Source organism: Balaenoptera acutorostrata, chromosome 12 (genome assembly GCF_949987535.1).
Source record: "Balaenoptera acutorostrata chromosome 12, mBalAcu1.1, whole genome shotgun sequence".
NCBI lineage: Eukaryota > Metazoa > Chordata > Mammalia > Artiodactyla > Balaenopteridae > Balaenoptera > Balaenoptera acutorostrata.
Window position 1 is genome coordinate 15372294 of NC_080075.1, and position 26239 is coordinate 15398532.

Genomic DNA, 26239 nt, shown 5'->3' on the forward strand with positions numbered 1-26239 from the left:
TTTCCTCAGACCACAGGTCCAGCCAAACCCATGACAAACAACAGGGAGAAGCTGCAGGACACTCAAGTCTGCAGGAGGCAGGAGTCTGAGTCCCAGGTGGGACCTCACACAGAGCCAGCACGTGGGCCCGGTGCGGGAGCAGGAGTGTCACCTCCTATTTGTGCAGGACTGAGATCTCGGGACTCCCTGTGGCTGCAGGGGCAGGATCAGAACCTCCCCTGTCCTAGAGCTATGAGGGTCATCATGTCACACACTGGTCAGGGGTCGCCACTAACTCACTTTGAAAGCTTGAATTCCTTTCAGCTTCTCCATCTATAAATACTGTCCTTAACCACTTTAACTTCAACTTTAATAGAATGTTATAAAACTTATGAAGTGGAGTAAGTAGTGTTTCAAATACTCTGAACACCAAGCTTTCCTTAATAAACTGAGCATTCAACTCTACTGAACATGCAGCCACTGCTGAAAAGGAAAGCAATAATCAACAGTTCCAACAGTAATCAAAGCCCAAGAGGACTTTCCATACTCCCCACTTAAGTGCAGTGACTCTTGGCACAGGTCACAAACCAGAGCCCACAGATGGACATATTGGCCATTCTGGCAGCATCAAGTCAAAAGTAGCCGGAAGCTGGTATACCTCTTGGTATCCACTGTCCTACAGCAGGCCCAATTCACATCCCTACTCCAAAATATGGAAGGATAATTTATTTCACAAAAATGCTTTCACCCTAACTGAAAAGTAGCAATATTTCTTCAGTCCTAACCCTCAACATTAAAAGCAGAAATGAGAGCTAGACTGTAGACCACGGGCCAAAATTATGAATTGTGACCTCCTTACTCTGTTTCCCTGGTTCCTCCCAAGGCGAAAGGAGCCTCTCGAAGCCCAAGGGACTGAGACTCTTCCCTGACCTTGGGTGGGGCAGATCCTCAGGAGCCCTGGGGTGGCTCCCAGGATAACTAGTTCCAAACCAACCCTCTTGGACACGCACCGTGATATCCTCCAGCGAGGAATCGATGATCTCATAGTTGTCTGGGAGGCAGTAAAACTTGAGGGTGTGGAGATTGAGGAAGACATGGTGACTAAACTGGACACTGTGAATGTAGGCGTGAGACTTCAAACCCCGGCCTGTAGGGAAGAGTGAAAGGCTATGAGAGAAGGGCAGACTCCATAAGCACACAGACGAGGGGTAATTTTCCTTTCATTATTCTGTACCAGAACATGTTAATATCAGCAAAAACAAAGTACTACGCCATCCACGAAAGGAATCTCCCACATGAACTCCTCTCATCACAAAAATTAGCAAGAAAGAATAGCACGTTATCTTTATTCCCTAGATGGCACAAGACATAAGGGAACTAATTTCATATACATGAACATAGAAAATATGTGTGGGTGTATTTGTGCGTGTGTGTGTATATGTGTGTGAGTGTTTGTGTGTATATATGCATGTGTTTATGTATATGAACTAGTTTCATGTATTAGAAACTAGGAATATCCACATATATTTATATACAGTACATGTACGTACATGCATACGCAGATTTGCACATACACACGTACATATCTGTGACGGTCCATCATCACTTAGTCCTGATTTTTCAACTGTCCACATTCACGACAATCCTGTACCTACATACTTTTGTTCACGTTGCCACTCCTTTCTAGAGCATCTCACCCTTAACCTATTCAAACTCTACGTCCTGCATACAGAGTACAAGTTCCACCTCCTCCATGAACTCTACATAAACACTCCAGCTAACAATGATCTTTGCATATTTCAACTCCTATCATCCCTATTTACACTCAGCGCCACACAGGCCAGCCGTAATCTTTATGGTCTTAAGAGAGTTTGCTGATTGTTTTACGTGTTAACCTTGACAGTTTATAAGATCCTTATTAGAGCAAAGAATGTAGTTTATATTTCTTTTGAATCCTCCACTATACTGTGTACAAAGCATTTGCTTGCTCTGAATGAACTGAAATAATAAATTTCCAGAAAAGAACAGAATGAAAAAGTCCTTAGAGTAAAAGGATTCTCAGAAAAAGACATAAGTATAGAAAACATCAGAGATTCAAAAACCCAGAGTCTCTGATACTTCCTACATAGTCTCTCATATGGCTAGTTCTTTCTCGCTTTCACATGTATTCAGGTTCTGACCAATCAGAGAACCTCCTGTGGATTTTCTAAGAGTATTCCAACTTCCTGGGAACAAAGATAGGGCTTATTAGACATGACTCCTAACAGCAGCTTACTTACTTAAAAAAAAAAAAAAAAAAATCCCTGAATAGAACTGTGGCTAGTGCTGAAAATGTGATGCAAGACATTTATTTACCCTGAAAGTACTTGCCACACACCAGACAGGCATATGCATTGATATGCGAGAGGGAGATGGAACACAGTTTCTCAAAGTCAAAGTCCAGCACACTCCTAAGAGAACCAAAACAAAACAGAAACAATTAACAGGGATGGCTGCCTAGGTGAGCACCTGAGCGAAGCAGTGTCGCTGGCCCCTGTTCTGCAGTCACGCAGCCGCCTTCAGAGAACAGTTCAACAGTCACATACAAACCATGGGGAACATTAACTCTTCCTTACCTGGGCATTTAATATAGCACCGCCACCCACCAAGCCCCAAAGCAGTGCAAAGGTATCTCCACCAACGACCCTCTTTCTTTTGAGTATTCACAACCAGTTGAGAATCTTCCATTACTTTCTCTGGAGGAAAAGGCCACAAGAGGCTAGTAACATTTCAAAAGCATTAAAATTAGATATGGACATAAAGGAAGTCAAAAAAGAGTGAATTAACCCTTTCACAAAGAAAATTTTATTTTTGTGCCTGAAGTAATCGTTAGGGTGAAACTTTAGGGGAATACCTACCAACAGATCTACCTATTCAAGTGCAAAAGTATGATATATGAGTACTGGACGGGTTAAGTGACAAAAGAAAATTTACCTCCACTGAATTCACAGGTGGCAAGGGGATTCATTCTCAAGCATTAACTCTAATTAACTGGTAATGGTCCCAGGAAAGCTGCACTGTCAGTCAAAGGGGCCACTGGCCACACACGGCTATTGGTGTTTAAAAGTAAAATAATTAAAATTAAATAAAATTTAAAATTCAGTTCCTCAAGCCACATTTCAAGCGCTCAATATCCACAAGTAGCTTGTGCCTCCCACAATGGACAGCCCTTAAAGAGCAATTCCATTGTTGCAAAAAAAGCCCACTAGACAGTGCCACCCTACAGCATAAATGAAAAACCATCCTAAAATGCATCTGGGATCAAAGAATACCAAGATGGGGTAAACACCTCTGCTTTAGGATATATTTTTGTCTGTTTTTCCTGTGCTGAATCCCAGGCACCTAGAGTAGTACCTAGCACACAGTCAGTGCTCAATAATATTTAAATTTGCTATTGTCATCGACACCACATATCCCTCTATTTCCACGTACAAATTCAAAATGAGCTAAAAGCTCTTTCTGCATGTGCCCACCCTAAAACAACATGCTCTCTGACACTTTAAATTGGAGGGCAAAGATTAAAAAACAAGGCAAGAAGCACAGTTTTCTGGGCAGAAAGCTTTAAAAGAGAGAAAGTTTTTGAACGTATTGTGTAACGCACAGTCCGAAGAACTTTCTGCACAGACTCCATTGTTCTGCTGCTGCCCTAGGCATCCCTGTGCTACCGACCTGTTAATGGTATCCAGGTAGGGGCAGTGGCGGCTCCTCCGATCCTCAGAATCCATGCGGCCATTCTTTGCTGAAAGGAGAAGCACCAAAAGCTGTGAAGATGGGAAACCCATACTCAGGGTCAACTACCAGTACAAACAAACACAGAAATGGGAAAAATTAACCAGGATGAGCTCCTGCACAGGTAGCCAGACAACACCAAAAAAGCCCACTTAACGGAACAGGCCACAGACTGAGAGAATATACTTGAAACACGTATAACCAACAAAGGAATTGCTTGCAATTACACAAAGAAATCTGGTGAAGAGATTAACAACAACAACAAAAAAGACAACCCAAAAGAAAATGAGGAAGACAGCCCTCAAACTTATGAAAAAATGATGGGAATCCCCTGGCCGTCCAATGGTTAGGGCTCTGTGCTTCCACTGCAGGGGGCTGGGGTTCGTCCCTGGTTGGGGAACTAAGATCCTGCAAGCTTCACAGCATGGCCAAAAAAAAAAAAAAAACAAAGAAAAGAAAAGAAAAGATGCTCAACCTCACCAGTAATCAAGAACATGCAAATTTCCTTGCACAATGATATACCACTTCACACCTACCAGAGAGGAAAAAATAAAATCAGGCAATTCCAAGTGTTGGCGAATATGAAGAACAATGAGAATGCTCATGTAACTGCTGGTGGGAGTATAAACTGTTACAACCTCTTAGAAAATAGTACAGCAAGATCAAAGCTGAAAATACACAGACCTTTTGGCCCAGCAATCTCTCTTCTACTTATATACCCTAGAGAACTTTTGCACATGTGCCATCAGGAATGCTTTACTAAAAAATATTTATAGCAGCAATATTTGAAAGAGACCAAACTGGAAACAACCCAAATGTCTACAACATATAAAAATGGGAGGAATATGTTTTGGTATATCATCAATAGAACACTGTGTTGCCATGAACATCTACCCAGATAAACCTCAACAATATGGCTAGCAAAAAAAAAAGGCAAAACAGAAGACAACATATAGTATGATTCCATTTATAACAAACACAAAATAAAATACAGTTCTACTTAGGGACGTATATGTGAGGTAAAACTGTAAATAATAAAATAATAAAAGTAGAAATGATTAGAAAAAATTCAGTGATTACCCAAGCAAGTAAGGAAGGCAGATGCAACTGGGAAGGGGCCTACGGGAGCTTCTAAGGTACGGGTTAAGTACCACTTCTTAAGCTGAACAGCGTCGGGAGGCAACTCTCCATGGGTCTCTCGAATTTCTGCACATATTGTGACCAGAGGCACTGACTGCCTCCAGACTATCTTGTCAAAGTTGTTTGTATAGTGAAGTTTGTTTCTATAGCTTTGGAAGTAGGAGACAGTGTGTCCCTACAGAGCAAAGGGTAGGCAAGCTCACAGCCCATTATAGAAGATCTGGGTTCTCTAAGCTCAGAGTTCTCGTCCTGTGAGGACCCCCACTGTGTGTTTGGATTCTCATCGTGTTGCGCTGTGGGAACTGACTCAGGGAAGTGACAATGCTATATTCTGGCTACTGTTATTGCTGCAATAAGCTGTCTCAAGCCCAATAGCTCCATGTCTTCCATCAGCATCCGTGAAACCACGGCAGGCTAACTTGGTAGCGTACAAAAAGGGTAAAATCTCAGACCCTTCACAATTCTTGACAAGTGGTAGATTTAAGGTATATATCCACACTCTTCTTTAAACTATACATGTGCATGACATTTAGCTCATCTTAATACCTGTAATCTATTTCATGAAAAAAATAAAAGGGGAAAAAAAAAACCCAGCAGTAACCTCAACTGGGATCCTAGTGTGTCCCAGAGAAAACAATCTCCTTACCATAACTATACAAAATATCTAAGAAACAATTTCTCTTCCAAAGAAAGGGAAACGTGAGGCTGACAGAATATTTAAGTAAAGGAAATCAAAGAATACCCTGAAATTATTAACTAGATTATTCAAAGAACATTTATCAAGCACTTACCACAAGCAAGGTGCTATTCTGGACCCTGAGGGTAATATAAAAACATGTCAAACACAGGACCCTGAGCTAGAAATTTAAGAGTTAACATAAGAGTATAATCTTATATAGATTACCAGGTGCAGAGACAGAATTATAAAAACCTGGAGAATGAAGACCACCCCCCCGCCAATGAACACTGTCCCTAACATGTAGCCTTGTGATATGTTCACCTGCTAACCTACCAGAAAACAAGTACATAGGAACATATTCAAGGCAGAAGTTCCAAGTTCAGAGAAGGAAAAGATGTAATTGAGGTAAACAGGAAAAGCTTCAGAAACGATGGAAACCTACTTAATGATTGGTAAGATATCAAAAGTTGGAAAAGAGTGTACACACTACAGAGTACCATGGCTTGGCCAAGAGGTCTCCAGAAATTACTAAGAGAAGCAGAATGAGTCCAGCAGAAAGAGGCAGAGGGTACAGTCATGGATGGGAACTGACAGACTCACTGGCTTATTAAGGCTTTCAAAGGTCATGGGTTCCAGGACTCCTTCCGTTAACCTAGAGAGGGACAGACACGTGAAAATCACTTTCCCAAACCACCGTGACTCAGTCTCAGAGGCAGGACTAGAATCCATATCTCCTGGCTGCTACGGCCCTGGGTAACAGGGCAGTGTGGTCCAAATGCACAGCGTTCAGGCTCTCCGCTCAGAAATTACAGCAGGACTCACTCCTCAGGTATTTTGTAAAAAACTAAAAGGAAGGAACACCTGTAAAACAATTAGCACAGCGCCTGGCCCGCATTAGACATCCGATAAAGGAAAGTTGCTGTTCTTATTACTGTTAGAAATGCTATAGCTACGATCCTGATCAAGACTAATACTATCCTCATTAAAACGGAGTCGGGTCGCGAGTGGAGTGTGACTTCCCCGTGGGGAGAGAAGGCTGGAAAAAGAAGAACGCGAGAGTGGAACCCGCGCCCGGCCCCGCGCACCTCGCACCTCCCGCTCAGGCTCCGAGTCCTCGTCGGCCTCGCGCTCCCGCTTCACCCGCACCGCCGGGACCACGGGCGCCAGGGCCTCGCGCGCGCTCGCCGGCTCGATCTCTCGCTTCACGCGCACCGGACTGCCCCGGGAGCTCGGAGCCTCGGTCTCCCGCTCCCGATCTCGCTCCCGTCTGACACGAGCCGAGCTGCTCCGCGACTCGGACTCGCGCTTCCCGCGGGTGGAACCACGAGACTCCCGCTTGGACCGGCCGGACATCGCCACTACCACCCGAGTCGCCCGGCACAGACTCCAGGGAAGACCGAGCACGCGGCAATCAGCCAATCAGAAGCGGCGCCGTTATCAAGCCCAAGGTTTTCTACGAGTCGCCGATGGGGACAAATCACGCCGCAGAGAACTCCTCGGAAGTACTACGCCTCGGGGGGGGGGGGGGGCGGGTCTTTGCGGGTGCGCGCGCACCTGAGACCGATAGGCGGGCCTACTGCCACTTTACCCATTATTACCAGCTTAAAGAGACAGGAACCTTTCACTGGCTGCGGAATTTCTGGATTAAAAAAGCTGGCATTGGGCCCCAGGTGTCTTCAAGATACTGTGTGTCCCGAAACCAGAATTGGCAGGTCGTCTCCAGTCTCCGCGCCTCAGAGACCGACGGCCCTGCACAGAACTAGGCGACATCCCCAAGTCATCGCCTTCGTGGAGCAATCCGACGGCTCTAATTCCACATTTAGAGGATTGTTCTTGGTATCACAGAAAAATGCGAACGACGAGCAGAAGGAGACTAGCGACGCTAATAAAGCTCAAGCTTCAGGGTCTGTGACTTTCACGACCCCTTCCACAACCCTGAACTATTCAATACTTTGTACAGTTCTACTGAGGTGTGATTGACATACAATAAAATGCACGTTTAAAGTGTGCAATTTGCTGAATACTGATGGAGGTATGTATACACTCTGAAACCACCACCACGATCAAGATAATGAACCTAACCACCATCCACCAAAAGTGTTCCCCTCTCCCGACCATTGATCTGCTTTCTGTCGCTAGAGATCAGTGTCACTTTCTAGAGTCTTATATAAATGGAAGCACCCAGAGAGTCCTCTTTTTATCCCCGGCCTCTTTCACTAGGCGTATTTGTTTTGCGATTCATCCAAGTTGTTGAGTGCTCGTTCCTTTTGATTGCTCAGCGGCATCCCACTGTGTGGATGTACCAGTCTGTCCCTGTTCTAATCACGGATTCCTAGTTTTGTCTCTTTTTAAAGAGGATTCAAAAATGGCACAGGCTCAGACGCCTGAAAGGCCCTGAGTCCTCCTACGCCGAGAGTTAAGACATCGGTCCGGTGGGCGCCGAGACGAGCTGGGCGGCGGGAAAGTCCGCAGAGCTCGAGTGCTGGGCGGGCTGGAAGGAGCGTCCCCGCCGGCGGCGGCGCGGAGCCCCGGGCGGGCCGCGGGCTGGGCTGGGCTGGGCGGCCGGGGCGCCGCTGTGTGCCCTGCCCTGGCACTCGCCTCCTCACGATCTCTTTGGAGGTAGGTGATCTCAGTGCCCCCATTTGCAAATGAGTAAACTGAGACACAGCAGAGTTCAACAGTCAGCCAAGGTCACGCAGCTGGTGATGGAATTTCACAGCATCCAAGCACAGGAAAAAGGACGGGAAGGCGCCACACCGAACGCTGAGTGCTGTGATGGGTGCTTTGTGTTTTTCTGGATTTTCTGATGTAGCAGCACTAAGCCTAAATCCTGGTTTCCTACTGATAATGTCACAACGAAAGAAAAGCCCCGCCCGGGAATGGAAGTTGCGCATGCCCCATTGCCCCCCGCCCCGCCCCGCCCCGCCCCGCCCCTCCCGCTCCGGGAACTCCGCGCGCTGGGACATTCGGCCCGGCTGGCCATTTCCCGTCCGGCGTCAGGGCGCGAGGTCGAAAGTCGAGTGAGGAGGGGCGCGGAGCTCTCGGGGCAGGAGGGTGGCAGTTGGGGCAGTTGAGGAGGCGGTGGCGGCGGCGGCGGCGGTGGCCGCGGCTCCGCGCACAGGGGCTCCAGATGGAAGCGGCGCCGGGTCCCGGGCCCGGGCTCTGCTGCAAGCCTGGCGGGCGGCTGGACATGAGCCACGGCTTCGTGCACCACATCCGACGGAACCAGCTCGCCCGGTACCGCCCCGCCCCGCGCCACGGCTGCCAGCCCCAGCCTGGCCTGGCCCGGCCGTCCCTGACTCCCGCTCGGCTCCCCGCAGGGACGAGTACGACAAGAAGGTGAAGCAGGCGGCCAAGGAGAAGGCGAGGAGGCGGCACACGCCCGCGCCCACTCGTCCCCGAAAGCCCGACCTGCAGGTGTACCTGCCGCGACATCGAGGTGAGGCCGCCCGCCCCGCGCGGTGTTCTGCCCCCGGGCCCTCTGCCTCCACGCGCTCTTCTTTTCTGTCTGGGAAAAAATTGTTTTACTTCTCAAGGCTCATTTCATCTCCAACGTCTATCTCGACGCTCCCCAATCGCCGCTCAGTGATTCTGCCCGCAGCACAGGGAGGGCTCAAGGCCCGCAGTTAAGCATCACTATTACCGGACGTCCCTGAGAGTCGGCAAGTTGTCCGCCGCTTTGCCCCCAGCGTACTATATTTTCGCACTCCCACCAGCTAACAGGAAAAAAGTTAGGCACAGCTCTAGGCGACCAGGACATAATTGTGGAACGAAGCCCAAACCCAGTTAATGGGTTTTTTTCCCCCAGCTTACTTGTGATCTAGAGATTACGGTAGTTAACGTATGATGCTAAATTTGCTGAGCTCCCCTTAAGAGTGTTTTTAGAGGTTATGTGCAGTCATTCACTTAGATTTTAGAGGACCCGGTAAGATGGGAACTATTATCATTTCTGTTTCACAGTCAGGGAAACGGGCAGAGAGAGGTTTCGTAACTTGTTGGAGATCTCAGAGAAATAAATGGCAGAGCCTGGATTTGAACCCAGGCAGAGCCCTATCCACCTCTCCACTACCTTCCAACCGTGTAGACAGATGTGCATTGTATACCCACTGCGTGGTAGGACTGTGCTGGTCCTGGGGCAGGGATACAGAGGTGAATAAAATTCCTGATAGGTGGCTGATTTCACACACACACACACACACACACACGTACATTCTAGGTCCATGAGAAGATTGGGGCTTTACAGTATGTTTTCCTGTATCATCTCTGGGCAGGGGTTCCAGCAGCCTTCCTCTGTTCCCTCTCACTCTGGTTCATCCTTCCAGATGGCTCTACCCACCCAAGCAACCCAGACTGTGAGGAGTCTGGTGAAAGCAGCACTAGTGGCAGCTCTGAGCCAGAGCCCCCTGGCCATCAGCTCTTCTGCTTAGAATATGAGGCGGACAGCGGAGACGTCACTTCAGTTATCGTGTATCAGGTACGCCTGATGGAAACAGCTGCAGCCTGAAGGTCCTGGGCCGTGATGGAAATCACTGCCGGACCTGGAGCCACTGTTTTCCTCAGGGCCAGTGGGAAGTGTTTGTTCCACATGAGAGCACAGACTGCTGGGCGATGCTTTTGAGCACAAGTCACTGCCGTCACACAGTGATTCTCAGCGGGCAACAGGGAGGGCTCATGGCCCCCAGTTGAGAGTCACTATTACAGGGGACACCTGGGAAATGACAGGCACTGGCAAGAAGTTGTGAGTCAAGCAGAGTTCTGTGAGAGAGTTGTCTAGGGACAGGGCAGGTCGCCTCTTCAGAAGAGGCCAGGCCCTGAGCTTCCTGACTCTTCCTCCACGTAGGATGATGATCCAGGAAGGGTGAGTGAGGAGGTGTCGGCACACACACCTCTGGAGCCGCCCATGCGAGAGGCCCTCAAGTTGCGCATCCAGGAGGAGATTGCAAAGCGCCAGAACCGACACTGACCAGACTGGAGTCGCTGTCCAGGGAGCCGCCCCTAGTTTGGGGGTGCCAGGACCAGTCTGAGCTGATCTTGAGGACCAGCCTCCCCGCCCCAGAGCTGCCACATCCACAGGAAAAGGGTGTCACAGGGATTACGCCTGGCCACCTCCCTTGTAGCCATTCTTTCTCGTATATTGGCCCATTTGACCAGCCTAATGTTCTGGACGTTTTTGAGAATTTTGTTTGGTTAGCTTGGTGTTCTGGAAGCAAAGATTCCGGGGAGAGATGAGGCTTATGAGACCTTCTGCCAACGTGCTGCTTTCTCACCAAGGTCACGTGCCCCAGGGCATCTGACCATGCTGCTCCGCCCAGCTCCATAAGCCCCGTTTGTTATTTTATGGTTCCTTTCTTCTGTGTTTCTGTTCACTTCCATCCGTGCTTTCCTAGATCATCTTTTCAGCTCTGTTTCTTTGTTCTTTTCTTTCCTTCATCTTTTTTGTTTCTCAATCCATCAGTTCCACCCCGCCCCCCACCTCCCAGTGTGACTGCGCACCTACGGATGCTCAGGACTTTGGAGATGGGGTTCTGGGGTCTACCTTTCTGACCAGCTCTCCCAGTAATTCTGATGCTAGTCAAGGGAGATGATCTTCTTTGACGCCTACTTGTGAGCATGTCTTCCTCCCCTTCCATGGTTTTTGCAGGTTTCTCGCATGCTCCACCACTTCACACGGTCTAGGTAAGGAGATCTAGAAAGATGACGCCAGAACTAAACTGTGAGGATTTCTTGCAGCAAAACCTGCCAGGGTTCGGACTACAGAATTCCAGCTTCCAACCTCATCCCTAGCTGTGAACAGACCATCCTCTGCTCAGGCTAAAAGGGAATTATCAAAACAAGCCTGAAACCGTGTTTCCAATTGTGATTTAACAGCCTTGAATGTACATACAAAGGGAAATTCAACACTAGCAATAATTACCTGTTTCAAGCCCTAGTTGGGAAAAAGAAAAAAAAAAAAAGCCTGAAGAGAGCCCTAGAGGGAGCGAAACAAGCCTCTTTCATCTGCCCTTCCCCTGCTCTGTGCTTTCTCCTTTCCTACCTCCCAAGAGTATAGAGTATATAAAACTCCCAACAGATCCTGAGAATAAAGATCCCAGGAATATCACTGCTTTCACCTAAGTGAACATTTTTCCTAATGCAGGTTTGGGCTACAGTCTGAGAAATCCACAAGCAATCCCATGCACTGCAGTTCCAAGCCACTTCAGTTTTCCAGCAAATGGGCCTAACCTCAGTGACTTGAAGTATGGGGTTTAAGTGAGCCCGTGAGCACTGAGACTTCTTCAAACCAAAGCCCCCTGCCCCAGAGGTTTTTCCTCATCAGGGTCTCAAGATCAGTCTGGCTGGTCCCTCTCAGCAGCTTTTCTCTTAAAGGACACCTGAGAGCACTTTTGGTTCATGCCCTACACCCCTGAAAATCTACCCCCTCTGAAATGGGGCAAGGCGGCTACTTCGACTCCATCGTTGAAGTGCAGCCAGTCACAGCTCGCTGGGAAGGTGAGCGAGGAGGATATATTAGCAGGGCCTGTGGGGGCAGCCAGGGACCAGCATGCTCCTGACCCCCAGAGCTGGCCCAAGGTTAAATGCCTGAAACTTGCCGGTCCTGGGCTCAGTTCTGCTTGCAAAGGAGAAAGTCTGTCCTCGTTCAGCCAGGCTGGAAGTGCCTTTTGACTTTTAACGTTAACTACCCTCCAGAGCCTCCTGGGTCAAGGAGACTATGCCATACTCTATCCCCAGCCTTCCTGCAGCTCAGAGCACCAGTCATCCAGCTCTTTTCGTCTTCCAGCTCTTCAGCTGATCTTCTGACTTGGACATAGGATTTCACTGGAACTTTTAGGCTTCCTAGTTTGGAAATATTTTGAGGTTCGTCTTCTCACGGCTAGATGGCCCATTTCCTGGATTTATTGTAGAATTGAGAAACAAGTCCAGAAGAGGAGGTTGGGGGCATGGCGCCTGAAATTTTAGCCTCCGTTCCTGTGAGAATTGTGTCCCTATCCTGTCCTTCTGTGTGTTTATCGTGTAATCCTAACACTCTCAGGTAAGAGAATGATGGGAATATCTTGCTTGTAAGCTTTTTCTTGAGGCCCTTTGCTTTTATCAAGTGCATATAAAATATTTTCCACCCAAGAAAACGTTCTAATTTGTAGCTAATTTGTGCCACGAGACTGTGTAAAGCGCTAAGCCTGGTACTTAAATGAGGCATTGTCCTTCAGAGCAGGCCTGTTGGTGGTGATGGTGCCGTCACTCCAGGTGTGCCTGAGATGCTTCTCTGGTGATGGCCCTCAGCCCACTGACAGCCTTACAGCCCCGCTCATTGCTTCTGCCACACCTCATCCCTGTCCAAGGTAGTACTATCCAGTGTGGTTACCGGACTTGCCTCTCGATGTCTTCCAGCTGTTTTCAAATATCAGTGCTTTGCCATCAAGGAGCATGTTCCAGAGCATTTCCCAGAGGCTCTAGAGATGTCCCAAAGAGGACTGTCCCGTGCCATTTGGTGCAGTGGCAACAGCATTAGACTAGCTGGGGCTTTCCGGCAGACTGCTTCAGAATCAGCTCTCATTTAACTAGATATATTCTCAGCCGCCTAATAAAAGAAAGTCTTGTAGCCTGACAAGCATATCTCACATTAATCCAAAATGAAGTGATCTTCACTTACTAAGGCTAAGCCTTGGATTTTAAGGCTTTGTGTTTCCTGGGCCACCGTGGGTGATTACTAATAGAAGGAAGCTGGGGCCTGCAGGGGCTTTGGGCTGTGCGAGAGTAAACACTAAAGCTTGAGTTCCAGCCAGCTGGCAAGTATGGAAGTCTTTGAAGAAGGTAACGCAAGAAGGGAAAAGGAGAATGCAAAGCTTTTTGTACTGAGAGTAGGAGCCCGGCCAGCCAGTAGGACCAACGTGGGCAATAAGAAATGCTTGTCCTGGGACTTCCCTGGCAGTCCAGTGGTTAAGACTCTGCGCTTCCAATGCAGGGGACGCGAGTTTGATTCCTGGTCGGGGAACTAAGATCCCACGTGCCTCACGACGTGGCCAAAAAAAATGCTTCTCCCTGTGGATGAGCCTCTGAAAGGGACATTCTGTCTCCATTGTTCCACTCTGAGGGGCACTGCCATCTAGAGATTAGCCCACGAAACTGGAAGAAACCCTTTGGGGTGGTGGGTATCCAGTTTGCTGTGCATCTGGCAGGATCTGTGGATGGTAGGGTAGGGGGTCCCCCAGCTGGTCCCAAATATAAATGAGGCATATAGAAAGAAAACTAAGGACAGATTACTTTCCTACCTCTGAGCCTTCTTTGGGAAGAAGCACCATGGAATGGTGACAGTTATCTGAAACATTTTAAGCTCCCTCCTTGAACTCCTGTCCCTGAGGAATCAAATGACCAAGAAGCCACGGGAACCCACCCCAGATTTCCCCAGGAGGTGGAGTGATGCCAGAAGGGAAGAGAGTGAATGGCCCCTCGGCCCTCCCAGAGCCACCAGAATGAGACTGGTTGCACTGGCTCTGTCGTGTTAAGTGTGTAAAAAGCTATACATTCTTCTCTTTTCTCATTTCCCATGTTTATGCGTATGGATGAATAAAGTGACGTGGAAATTGAAAATCCTGGAAGGAAGGTACTCATCAAATACAGTATTTTTTTCAACCAATAAACTTACTATTTTTATAGCACTGTTTTTGCCAAGAGTTGTGAAATCACTTGTGTACATAAGGAAGTGAAGATTACATGCTGCCCTGAAGTCATTCAGCAGCACAGAATCAGCACTTGAAATCTCATCTCTTGTTCTGCCTATTTTAAGAACTGTCCTGGTTGGAGCATAACAAGTAGACTCACGTGGCATTAGAGCTGGAAGGGCCTTTTAAAGACATCTGGTCCTACTTTTTACCTGATACGCAACTCCTCCCTACCGACTACCCATGAAGAGCCCTTTTGTCTTGGGCTACTTCTCTATTTTAAGGATGACTCCGATTGTCATATTAAACCAAAATCTGCCTCCTTGTCAAGGCTCTGGAGTGCTTGCCTTACCCCCACTTTAGGATAGAATGGCCAGTTTAGAACCTGAGTAGCCCTCTCAGGCCTTCCCCATGATTGTGGTTGGAGAGGAACTGAAACCCAGCTCAACAGGGGATAGTAAATGTTGATTAAGAATTGCAAAGCTGGGGCTTCCCTGGTGGCGCAGTGGTTGAGAACCTGCCTGCTAGTGCAGGAGACGCAGGTTCGGGCCCTGGCCTGGGAAGATCCCACGTGCCGCGGAGCGGTTGGGCCCGTGAGCCACAGTTGCTGAGCCTGCGCGTCTGGAGCCTGTGCTCCGCAGCGGGAGAGGCCACGATGGTGAGAGGCCTGTGCAGCGCGATGAAGAGTGGCCCCCACTTGCCACAACTAGAGAAAGCCCTCGCACAGAAACGAAGACCCAACACAGCCAAAAATAAATTAATTAATTAATTAATTTAAAAAAAAAAGTAACTGAAGTGAAAAACCAATTGAGGACACAAAACAAGGCAAAAATATTAAAAAAAAAAAAAAAAAAAAAAGAATTGCAAAGCTGGGGCTTCCCTGGTGGCGCAGTGGTTGAGAATCTGCCTGCCAATGCAGGGGACACGGGTTCGAGCCCTGGTCTGGGAAGATCCCACATGCCGCGGAGCAACTAGGCCCATGAGCCACAATTACTGAGCCTGCGCGTCTGGAGCCTGTGCTCCGCAACAAGAGAGGCCGCGATAGTGAGAGGCTCCCGCTTGCCGCAATTAGAGAAAGCCCTCGCACAGAAACGAAGACCCAACACAGCCATAAATAAATAAATAAATAAATAAATAAATAAATAAATAAATAAAATTAAAAATACAATTAAAGTGAACTAAAATTAAATAAATTAAAAAAAAAAAAAGAATTGCAAAGCTTCCAGGGGCCTTCTCTGGTGGTCCAGTGGTTAAGACTTTGCCTTCCAATGCAGGGGGTGCAGGTTCCATTACTGGTCAGGGATCTAAGATCCCACATGCTTCCCCGCCAAAAAACCAAAGCATAAAAAACAGAAGCAATATTGTAACAAATTCAATAAAGACTTCAAAAATGGTCCACATCAAAAAAAGAAAATACTAAAAAAAAAAAAATTGCAAAGCTTCCAAAGCAGTAGGAAATGCTGAGGGTTCACAGCACCATTGGGCAGATGAGAAAAAGGTGCCTGCTCCAAGGAGAACACCCCTGGGCAGGAAGATGGTGCTTCTTGGTAAATTAGAAAGAGGCACTCCCTTGTCCTGGGGCACAGCATGGCCAGCAGACGGACTGGATTTTACCCCCACCCCCACCCCCGTCCTTCAGCCAGGTATTGTAGAGTGATTGATGTGCACTGCCATACTTCTTGACCCTGATTTAACTACTTGTGCTGATGCAGTTTGGAAGAGGGCCCTCCAACAGGTTTCCTGTTTCCATTTTTACCTTACACTAGGTCCAAAAATGTTTCTCCTTTCTCAAGCTGTTGTCCAGTTAGTTTATCTTCTCCATTTCCCCCATGGTACAGGGCCCTGTTTCTGCCTATTACGTTTGCTTCACCAGTGCTGCCGAACTTAAGCTCTCTGGTTCCCAGCAGCTTGGGCCCATGCTCCCTTCAGGTAAAGGTCTGTCGGCCCCAGTGTTGTCTCACAAGGGCTCCAACAGATGCTGGGCTGCCGTTTAGAGTGCCAGGTACACTTCCGGTGTGTGAAAGGAAGATTTCCTGCCCTTTTAATCATGAAAAGAATGTCTAGGAGGGCACCCTTGGCCTGTTAAGTGTGGGCGAAGAATGTCTCCTGCCATATCAGGAAAAAAAGGATGTGACCATCAAGCCTGCAGCCACCCCCAACTGTGCACCCTGAGGGGATTCAGGGTGGATGGAGAAAAGCAGGATATTGGCCCTAGATAGTTAAGGTGCATATCAAGGGAATGATTTCAAAGAGCCCAGACTCCTGTATCTTCCCATACATAGAAAAGCACTAATTCATTAACTTGAGGTGTCTGTTTACTGGTCTTTAATTAACAGTAAGCTTTTTTTTTTTTTTAATTATTATTATTTATTTATTATTTATTTATCTATTCATGGCTGTGTTGGGTCTTCGTTTCTGTGCGGGAGCTTTCTCTAGCTGCGGCAAGCGGGGGCCACTCTTCATCGCGGTGCGCGGGCCTTTCACTGTCGCGGCCTCTCTTGTTGCGGAGCACAGGCTCCAGACGCACAGGCTCAGCAACCGTGGCCCACGGGCCCAGCCGCTCCGCGGCATGTGGAATCTTCCCAGACCAGGGCTCGAACCCGTGTCCCCTGCATTGGCAGGCAGACTCTCAACCACTGCGCCACCAGGGAAGTCCAACAGTAAGCTTTTGATATTACAAATACCTGGGTTTTGCAAAAACTCCCATCCTGGCTTCTCCCCTGCTGCTTTGGAGCAGTCCCTCAGAGGTATCCGAGAGAGGCTGCCTCCAGGGCTTGAGTCCTCAGAAAGTCTACCGAATAAAACAATTCTCAACTTTTAGGTTGTGCATTTTTTTCATTCACCATAAATTTTGGTGAAGCTGTTGGGTAATTTATCCTCACAGTATCCTGTTTGCTTTTTCCCAGATTGCTCTGGGTCTCCTGCCTTCCTCTCCTCTCCTTTGCCTCCCAACACCTGGCCAAGTGTGTCTACTTAGAATGGATATTGTTTCAAGTGAGTGCTCAGCAGTCAGGAAACACATTTTGGACACTGACTTCTGGACAGTACACCGTGTACTTGTACCCTTGAAAATAAAATGTATCTGATGAAAGTAGACCTCCTCCAGAGTTTGCTGAGCTGAGGGAAGCAAAAGCCAAATCCAGGGCGCTAGAGTTTCCTAAGGAACAGCCAAGGCTTTGTGCTTGCTTCTCTGCAGACCCGCCTCGCCTTGGACAGCGGCAGGCACGGGGTGCCACATGGAGGGAGGCTGCCCGAAGTCACTGTCGGCCAGTCCAGGCTGCAAAATGTGCGCGGCGGCTGAGGGAGGCTTCCTCCAGCCACGTGCGCGGTGACAATCACACGTGCAGCAGGAAGGCAGTGCACACTCGGAGCTCCCCGCCTCCCGAAGCTTACCCCGCAGGAGCAGGGTAGACGGGGCTATCCTTTTGGCTTCGGTGTCAGAGCCTCCGCTGGGGTCCCACGCCACCGCCCTCGGCGTCCAGGTCCCCAGAAGTCAGGGCACCGCCCACCCTTCCAGCGTGACGCGGGCGCGGGGGCTCGGGAGTTGTAGTTCCCGGCTGGGCGCGAGCGCCAGGGCTGGGGCGGCGCGGACTCCACGTCCCGGCGGGCGGCGCGGCTCGGCCCGGGGCGCCGGGGGAGGGGCTGCTCGGCCCTTTAAACCATTCAGGGCAGCTCCGAGGGCCGCAGCCGGGGACGGCGCCACGCGGGGGCCGAGCAGACGCGGCGGCGGCAGCGGCGGGGCGCTCCGGGGAGGTGCGTACTGGGCCCCTTCGTCCCCCGGACCTGCGGAGGCGCGGGTCCCCGGATCCCGGGGCCTCGCGGACCTTGGGCTCCGGGCGCCCACGCGGGCGGGAGCGGGCCGGGCTGAGCTTCCCTCGTGAACCCGCCCCTTCCCCGCGGCGCTGGTGGTCAGGTGGCTGCCTGCCCCCGGCCGCCTCTCCACCCAGCCCCGGATCCCCTCCCAGGCTTTCCTTGGCGTGGCCCCCTGGACTGTCCTGACTCCAGCCCCTCTCCCAGCCCGGGACCCTCAGGCCAGGGAGAGTGGCTCCCTTTCTGGATGTTAGGGCCCCTCGGCATTTCTGAACATCTGGGTGGAACGCGGAGGCCCCCGGTGGATGCCGGAGGGTGTCCACGTTGCGGCGGGGGCTCAGCCCGAAGTGTGGGCGCTCAGAGCCGCAGCGGGAGCCCTGCCTCTGGTGTTGACCACCTTCCTCTCCCCCGCACCGGCTTTGGCCAGTCACTAGACCCTGGACTTTGACCTGTCTCTCTCCACCAGGCCCGGGCAGCTGATGGTTTTGGCGAAGTACCTTAAGGTAGCTGGGTCCACCCCCTCTTCCCCACCTACCTCTTGTCCTCCCCCCACACCACCACCACCCTGGCTCCCCTCCCTCATGACCGCCTGGATCCTCCTTCCTGTCAGCCTGTCAGCATTCTCCATCACTGGCCTATGGACTGTGTGAGTAAAGAGGGGGATGGGGGGAGGCAACTAGGGGACAAAGTGGACCCAGGCTGAGGAGGGACAGGACCCAACAGGAGCCTGATGGCACACACAAAGTCCCTTGTCCTGTTGCAGGCTCCAGGGTGGTACCCAGGGTCACTCTGGCTGTCTGCAAAGCCTGGCCTGGTGCCTGGGCACACAGCCCCTTGGGACAAGCTGGCACCGCTGCTGTCCAGCAGGGTGGCCCTGACAGACACACTTCTAGCCAGGGCAACTTCCAGAGGTCCTCTAGCTTGGCACTAGGCTGTGGGTTCTAGAGTAGTGTCAAGCTGCAGGGCCACCCCAACTTGAGTCCCCGGAAAGGACAATGAGGCTGAATGGGGGCAGAATCAAAGGAAAAGAGCCAGTGGGAGAAGGCTGGGTGCACCATGGGGCGGGGTGACCGTTGTGCTCCCGCAGGTATGCCATGGCCGTGATGAACCACCACGTGTGCCCCGTGGAGAACTGGTATGGCGCACTCTGCAGACAGCCTCACTCTAAAGCTCCCTTCATCTCTGTTCCCTCTGGGGCCGGGGCTGCCTCGAGCCAGATGGAGACACTGGGCCTCACTGCTCTTCTCTGACATTGGCAGCGCCTGCCCCTCCCCAGGCGTGGCTTCGTGCCCACCTACCTGCTTCCCACCGTCATTCGCCCCTTTGGCTTCTGTCCTAGGGGGGCCCTGGGAAGTGGGCTCTTCTGCCCCTGCCAAGGGAGGTCTGGGAGGGTGGTCTCCGAGAGGCCTGAGGCTACAGGCCAAGGGCCTGGGGGAACCCCTGTCCCCCAGGCTACTCTCTGTCCTGCCTGCCAGGTCCTACAACGAATCCTGCTCTCCTGACCCCACTGAGCAAGGGGGCCCCAAGACCTGCTGCACCCTGGACGATGTCCCCCTCATCAGGTAAGGCCTAGAAACCGCGCAGGTCACAGAGACCCAAGGCCCTGCTAGACTCCCAACTAAGCCCCCCCCAGCAAAGGCCTGTCCTTGGGTCTCAGGAATAATAATTCCACTAAGAGCACTTAATTACAATATTACTTACCAATTACTATGTACCGGATCCTGTGCTGAATGCTTTACATGCGTAGCGGCATTTAATTCTTCTGGCACTAAGGCAGCTGTTGCTTTCACCATTTTATAGGCAAGGAAAGTGAGACAGAGCTATGTCATCCATCCAGGTCTCTCAGCTAGTAAGTGGAGGCACCTGGATTTAAGTTCAAGCTCTCTGTTTGCCCAGCCCAAGTTCTGGCTTAAGGGAAGCCAAACCCCCTGCAGGCCTTGACAGTCTCAGGGCGTCCAAGAGCCTCGGGGTCTGCTGAGCAATCCTGGGCACCCCCTACCCCAGCACGCACACCAGCTCTGCCCTGGGGGGAGGTGCGGCCAGCCTAGGGCCAAATGTTTGTGAGGGGCACGGGCCCTTCTCATCATTCGGGCTTGCCTGCTAAGGAACAGGCACAGATAAGGCAAGGGAGAGCGGGCGGGCCAGAATGGGGCCTTCCGGTGCTCCTGCCCCCCCTCACTCTGTCCTCGCCCCCTCCTCTCAGCAAGTGCGGCACATACCCCCCAGAGAGCTGCCTCTTCAGCCTCATTGGCAACGTGGGTGCTTTCATGGGTGAGTTGTGCCCTCGGCCCGACCACCGCCCCGCTCAGTCCCGCCTGCCCTCACACCTGCTCCCCACAGAGGCCCAGGAAGCCCTGGCCTCGAGCCACCTACTTCCCTTCCGTTCCTTGAAGGCCCCAGGCTGACTCGTACACAGCCACGCTGGTAGGGCACACCACCCGCCTGTCCGTTCCCTTCCTGCCCTCAGAGTATCTGGGGGAAGCTGGTCGGCTCGCTGGGCTGGGCTGGGCCAAGGCCAGAGCCAGCGCCACCTGTGCTCTCCTCCCCCAGTGGCCCTGATCTGCCTCCTGCGCTACGGGCAGCTCCTGGAGCAGAGCCGTCATTCCTGGGTCAACACCACAACGCTCATCACAGGCTGCACCAACGCTGCGGGCCTGGTGGTGGTGGGCAACTTCCAGGTGCGCCCGCATGCCCACCTCTTGAACTTCCCCGAAGGGGGCCAGGCTTTCGGCAGGGGCCCTCAGTTTCCCGAGGGTGGACCCAGGCTGCGGGGTCTGCCCCTCAAGGTTGGGGGTGGGAAGAACAGGGCCCAGGAGGGGAAAAGCCCGGGAGGGAGGGACGGAGGGGGGTGGAGGGGGGCTGCTTCACGGGTCAGCCCCTCTCTCCGGGCCCAGGTGGATCACGCTAAGTCTCTGCACTACGTCGGAACCGGCGTGGCCTTCACTGCCGGGCTGCTCTTTGTCTGCCTGCACTGTGCCCTCTCCTACCACGGGGCCACTGCCCCCCAGGACCTGGCTGTGGCCTACCTGCGGATCGTGCTGGCAGCCATCGCCTTTGTCTCTCTGATCCTCAGTATCCTTCCAGGACAGGGCGGCCAGGAGCTCCTCCTGTAGCCCAGGCCCTCTCCCACCCAAGATGGGGATCCGCCCCCACCCAGGGTGGTCTTCTGCCCCCCTCTCCCCGAGAGGTGAGGCCTGGTCCTCTGCCCCAGCCTAGCCGCATATCCGGTAAGGCAGAAAGGGTGTCGCGAGGCTCCCGCCCATCCTACTGAACGTTTCCTTAGCCCCACCCCAGGCGGGGTCTTCTTCATCCACGAGAGCTCTCAGCTGCAGCACGGGGCAGCCCTGTGCGAGTGGGTGTTTGTCATCGACATCCTCGTCTTCTACGGCACCTTCAGCTATGAGTTCGGGGCAGTCTCCTCGGAGACGCTGGTGGCCACACTGCAGCCTGCCCCCGGCCGGGCCTGCAAGTCGTCCGGGAGCAGCAGCACCTCCACACACCTCAACTGTGCCCCTGAGAGCGTCGCCATGATCTGAGGCCTGGGGAGGGTGGCTGGCCCGGCCTGCGCAGCTCCCCACCCCGTATCTCCTTTGCGTTTATTTTGTACCAAAAAACGATTTTGAGAAAGTATTCTGTTGGGACAGAGGCTTCCTCGCTCCTGGGGGAGTGGCCATCCCACACCCACCTGTGCCATACAGGAGCGGGCCCTGGCAGCTGCCCGAGCCGCGCACAGCCTGCTCCCCACACCACAGTGTTATTTTTATGTTTTAAAGGTCACGTATCCTCATTCACCCAGCCAGCCCTTCAGGTGCCTTCTACTCCCCCGGTGCCAAGGCCAGACCACTGGGGTTTCCTGCTGCAGGAATTGGGGGCTGGGAACAGCAAGAGGAACAGCAGTCTGGGGGCGGGGGTGAGCACTCCTTAGTCTGGGAAGGCCCACTTCTGGGCCCACTGAGCTGCACTGGGATTCTTCACTCTGTCCCTTTCTTTAGGGCAAATAACACAGCAGAACCACGTGGGTATTTTAGTACTTTTTTTTATATATATATCTATTAAAAGAATTCTAATTTGCATGTTTGTAGTCTGTTCTGGAGAGTCGGAGAGGGCCTGATCCTGGCTTTCCCTAGGCAAAGGATGGGAGAAAGCCTCTGCCCCCAGGGAGGGTCCTGAGCGCCCGCTGCTCTTTGAGAGCAGGACTGCCAAAAACAAAGGATGCCAAGCGCTATCCAAATACCCGGCAAGGGCTTGAAGCCCTTTCTGGCCTTTAAACAGTCTAAAGAGCCGACTCGATCATTTCACACTTCCTGTCCTGCTCAGAGTCTGGTTTGAAGTTTGATTCCACACTAAGGGATATGAGGAAGGGAGGATACAGAGAATAACTTGAAAATGTTTGTTAGAAGCAATCTTTGCAGTGAAGCTAAAGAAAGCCCCTGGGATTCTAAGGTTGACTAAAGATTGCAGGGGGAGGGAGAGAGATGGGCTAGTTTTTCTTTACCATTTTTAAGTAACTACTGCGTGCCAGACCCTGACGCATTTTGCTTTCCAACCACAGACACAGAGGCCCAAGCCCTGGCTGGTCCGGTTGGTGGCCAGGTTCTTGACCTGGGCCCTACTGCCCTGAGGCCGGCAGGCTTGGCAGAGAGGGATACACAGCCTGGTACCTTCTACGGTTCAGGACCACCTTCCCCCATAGCAGTAGAGACCCACTAGAGGGTACAGAGTCCCTGCCCAGGCCCGTGAGCAATGGAGCGGCAAGATGGGTAAAGAAACTTTTAATGAGAATTCGAGGCAGAAGAGGAAGGTGTTGTGGAGGAGGGCTGGTGTGCCGTCCCAGCCACCTCATGTGTACATGGCTCCATGGAGGTTCTCGAGTCGGTGCTTCTGCTGCTGCTTGCGAGCCTGAAGAAAAGAGGGCACACTGGGCAGAGGCCGTCCCCCGAGGCCTGTGGGTGAAGGGACAGAGCAGCCACCGTGGGGCTGGCTCACTGTTTTCAGGCCCTGGGCACCTGCGATGCCAAGCCTCTTGCCCCTCGCTAAAATCACTGGGAAGGCCGCCAGAGTCAGGGACCATGAGGCCTACTCAGGCCTGCTGAGGTGGGGAACGAGAGCGTCAAGGACGGACTCAGGGAGCCCCGTTACCACCCACTCCACTTACCCAGCCCCCTACCTTATCTCGTCTATACTCCTCATAAGTGTCATCATCAGTGGGCAGCTCGTGGCGGCACAGGGGGCAGGAATTTGTCTGGGAAAAGCAGTGCAGTGTACGAGCCCAGGTCTGGTCTTGATAAGCTAAAAACCGTCTCCAGCACCCAAATCCCACCCCTACCCCTCTCCCGTCTCTGATCCCCCCAGTAGTCCATAAACAAAGCAGCTTGAGAACTGGGCCCAGAGCAGGGTGAGGGCTGGGAAAAAGGAAGCAGTACCTTGCTCAGCCAGGGCAGAATGCAGTTGGAGTGGAAGAGGTGATGGCAAGGCATCTCAATGGCAGTCTCCTCCTCCTCAAATTCCAAAAGACACACGGGGCACTTGAGCTCTTGAGGAGGGAGTGCTAATCAGGAGAGCTGCTATCGGCCCTACCTCCCAGCTCCCACTCCTGAAGGACACTTCTTGCCCCAACCTGGCCTGGAAAACTGAAGGGCCAGATCATAGTCTGGCTTCCAGAGCGGGTGGGTCTGGCAGACCTGACCCAAATCGTGGAAAGAATTAGTGTTCTCACCAGCCTGAGAGCCCCTGATGACTGTCCTGGGGAGGTTCTCAACTGCAGTCTTGGCAGCAGGTGGAGGCAGGTGGTGATCCCAATCTACTACCAACCCCAAGTCTTCGAAATCCATCCTATTGAAAAGGGACCTGGGAAGAAGAATCCAAGGTTAGAACCAAAGAAAAATCATACTTTCGGGGCTTCCCTGGTGGTCCAGTGGTTAAGAATCCACCTGCCTATGCAGGGGACACGGGTTTGATCCCTGGTCCAGGAAGATCCCACATGCTGAAGGGGAACTAAGCCTGTGCACCACAACTACTGAGCCCGCGCTCTAGAGCCCACGAGCTGCAACTACTGAGCCTGTGCTCCACAACTACTGAAGCCCATGCGCTCTAGAGCCCGCGTGCCACAACTACTAAGCCTGCGTGCTGCAACTACTGAAGCCCTCGCACCTACAGCCCATGCTCCGCAACAAGAGAAGCCATTGCAATGAGAAGCCCACACACCGCAACGAAGAGTAGCCCCCGCTCACTGCAACTAGAGAAAGCCCGTGTGAAGCAACGAAGACCCAGCATAGCCAAAACACAAAAAACAAAAAAACCCATGCTTTCTCATTGCCCCCACAGTCCACTAAGCATTAACAGATAAATACTCTGCCCAGCTACTAGTACTAATAGCTACCCCTCAGTAGTGCTCACTACATAAAAAGCACAGTGGGAAATGGCTTACAGCTGCCATCAGACAACCCCAAGCACGCAGGCTGTTTATTCCCGTTTTACACATGAGGCAACAGCTCAGAGAAGTTACCCAGGCCACGCAGGAATGACCTGGTAAAGCCAGATTCCAAGTGGCAGTGTGGCTTCCATGCTTGGAGTTCCTACCCCGCCCCCATGACCCGCCTACTCCAGTACCTCCTAGAGCCCACTGCCCTCCGGCCCCGACTCCCCCGACTCTCCAGCTCGTCTTTTCCAGAACCCCCTTGCCCGGGCCCCTCCAAGGACGATCCAAATTATCGACTTCCCCCGAATCTCACTGTGGAACTAACTCTCCTGATTATCCGTCCTCCTCTTAATCTACTGCCCCAGATAATGCGCCTTCTCCAGCCAGCTTCAGCCCAGAAACCTGCTGCGTGAGCCCTACCTCCCAGCCCCGCGCACCCACCTTGCGAGCTCCAGCAGCATGTTGGTTCGGGCATCCTGCTCGGGGCGCAACGGCTCGCAGTCGTGTTCATCGAAATAAGACGCCATGGCAGCGGGCCTGACACAGCCCTCAGACCCCGCTGAACCTCAGCCTAGCGGTGCTGGCCAATAAACTGGCGAGTTGAGGGAGGGTGACCAATCATAGCATCCGAAAGGCGGGCACAGTGGTTCTTTCGCCTCAGGGAAAGCGGAAGTATTGATTTTATCACCTTTCATTGGCTCGATTAAGTCAGGTGACCAAAGGCTGAAGCCAATGGCAGGGGCCGGGGCTGGTCAGAAAACTTTCGATTTGCAGTCCCGGCCTAGGGTAGGTTCATGGGAGTGACGTGTGGATCGCGTCCCTAGAGCCCTGAAAAACCAAGGGTCTGGGCTGTAGGGGTCCTCCATCCGCTCTGCGGCTCAGAGAGTCTCGGCAGGGCAGATGTCAGAGGTCTCTCAGAGAGAGAGAGGGAGGCCCTGACCCAGGGATCATGGTTCTGCGAGCCTAGGGAGGCCTGGTGTCAGGGTGCTTCCCGCTGCTCTCTCGCGGCCTCGCCGGGCACTTCTGCACGTTAGTTTTGTTCAGGACTTGGCGCTTCGCTCCTCCACGACTCCCGCCAAACAAACAAAAATTTCCTGCTCATTTCTTCTGTGTTAGGCACAATAATAAAGGCTGGGGCAGCCTCCCCAGCCGAGAGGAAGACGATCCCTGCAGGGGAATCTGGGGCCTTACCAGCTCATGGAACTATGTGTGTGACCTTTAGCCCATTGCTCAACTTCTCCCCTAGCTTCTGTAAAACCAGTGGCTTGAATTAAATAAGTGGTTTGCCTCCCCGACTACCCATGAATCTCCTGGAGAGAGAAGAGGAGGGGTTGCAGCTTTAGGGAAAAAAACAACAAAACCGTGTCTGATACTTAGCCTCAAAGATTCTGATTTAACTGATCTAGGCCTGGGAGTGGTACTTTTTTAATAAGTTCTACCGGTGATTCTGATGTGAGGCAAGGTTGAGAACGACTGCACTAAATGATTTGGATGATAGCTAGCATTTAGTTGGCATCTAGAACCATTACATTGAGAGATATTGTACATAGGGTATAAATACTCTTCACAATCATCCTGGGAACTAGTATCATTATCCCCTGTTACATATGTAAAACCCAAGTCCACATTCACAGGGCCTCTTAGTGGTGTTGCACACCTAAGTGCAGCACCGGGTGCTTGCCTCCATCTTCCCCAGGAAAGGCAGATGGTGGTGAGCCTAGCAAAAGTAACACGCTCTGTGCGGGTACAGCTCCACACAACTCGATGGTTTGTTCTTGTTTCTCCGTC

General features: G+C 51.8%; 3 protein-coding genes across 15 annotated transcripts in view; 1 reads left to right on the top strand and 2 right to left on the bottom strand.

Moving 5' to 3' along the window:
• USP39 (ubiquitin specific peptidase 39) overlaps nucleotides 1-6975 on the bottom strand; it is a 29397-nt gene extending 22422 nt beyond the window's left edge. Inside the window, exons 1-5 of one of the 9 annotated variants that reach the window (XM_057558453.1) lie at nucleotides 6659-6788; nucleotides 4228-4279; nucleotides 3688-3757; nucleotides 2335-2429; nucleotides 990-1126 (exon numbers count right to left, since the gene is read on the bottom strand). In XM_057558453.1, the coding sequence (XP_057414436.1) occupies nucleotides 990-1126; nucleotides 2335-2429; nucleotides 3688-3757; nucleotides 4228-4243 (318 nt within the window). In that variant the 5' untranslated portion in view covers nucleotides 4244-4279; nucleotides 6659-6788. Of the gene's footprint in view, nucleotides 1-989; nucleotides 1127-2334; nucleotides 2430-3687; nucleotides 3758-4227; nucleotides 4280-6166; nucleotides 6219-6651 lie in introns of those variants that run through there. The other 8 variants (XM_057558452.1, XM_007175340.3, XM_007175343.2 and 5 more) reach the window with 8 other exon arrangements.
• A 1553-nt stretch (nucleotides 6976-8528) lies between these two features.
• Nucleotides 8529-22106, top strand: LOC103005907 (UPF0561 protein C2orf68 homolog). Of its 4 annotated transcripts, XM_057557808.1 has the most exons (12): nucleotides 8532-8803; nucleotides 8887-9005; nucleotides 9889-10040; nucleotides 17130-17217; nucleotides 17420-17630; nucleotides 18500-18679; nucleotides 19121-19168; nucleotides 19509-19595; nucleotides 20237-20304; nucleotides 20584-20711; nucleotides 20928-21105; nucleotides 21328-22106. In XM_057557808.1, exons 1-12 carry the CDS (start codon nucleotides 8697-8699, stop codon nucleotides 21567-21569), a joined length of 1608 nt encoding a protein of 535 aa, XP_057413791.1. In that variant the 5' UTR covers nucleotides 8532-8696; the 3' UTR covers nucleotides 21570-22106. The 4 variants fall into 4 exon arrangements, with proteins under 4 accessions (XP_007175437.2, XP_057413791.1, XP_057413792.1 ...); XM_057557809.1 differs by lacking the exon at nucleotides 19121-19168; XM_057557810.1 differs by lacking the exons at nucleotides 8532-8803; nucleotides 8887-9005; nucleotides 9889-10040; nucleotides 17130-17217; nucleotides 17420-17630 and adding an exon at nucleotides 17845-17976.
• Nucleotides 22107-22789: 683 nt separating this feature from the next.
• On the bottom strand, nucleotides 22790-25048 carry RNF181 (ring finger protein 181). 2 transcript variants are annotated; one of them, XM_007175352.3, is made up of 5 exons: nucleotides 24893-25048; nucleotides 23750-23880; nucleotides 23457-23566; nucleotides 23201-23275; nucleotides 22790-22932 (listed from the first exon to the last, which is right to left on the bottom strand). In XM_007175352.3, the coding sequence occupies exons 1-5, from the start codon at nucleotides 24976-24978 to the stop codon at nucleotides 22873-22875; spliced, it is 462 nt and encodes a 153-aa protein (XP_007175414.1). In that variant the 5' UTR covers nucleotides 24979-25048; the 3' UTR covers nucleotides 22790-22872. The 2 variants fall into 2 exon arrangements, with proteins under 2 accessions (XP_007175414.1, XP_007175415.1); XM_007175353.3 differs by lacking the exon at nucleotides 23201-23275.
• Nucleotides 25049-26239: the final 1191 nt, after the last annotated feature.

Coding starts and splice junctions, on each gene's coding strand:
- RNF181 (XM_007175352.3), bottom strand. CDS start 24,978: ATGGCGTCTTATTTCGATGAACACGACTGCGAGCCGTTGCGCCCCGAG. Junction 23,881..24,892: donor ATGCTGCTGGAGCTCGCAAG/GTGGGTGCGCGG, acceptor TCTTCTTCCCAG/GTCCCTTTTCAATAGGATGG. Junction 23,567..23,749: donor CATCAGGGGCTCTCAGGCTG/GTGAGAACACTA, acceptor TCCCTCCTCAAG/AGCTCAAGTGCCCCGTGTGT.
- LOC103005907 (XM_057557808.1), top strand. CDS start 8,697: ATGGAAGCGGCGCCGGGTCCCGGGCCCGGGCTCTGCTGCAAGCCTGGC. Junction 10,041..17,129: donor CTTCAGTTATCGTGTATCAG/GTACGCCTGATG, acceptor GCTTTTTCCCAG/ATTGCTCTGGGTCTCCTGCC. Junction 17,218..17,419: donor TAGAATGGATATTGTTTCAA/GTGAGTGCTCAG, acceptor GCTTCTCTGCAG/ACCCGCCTCGCCTTGGACAG.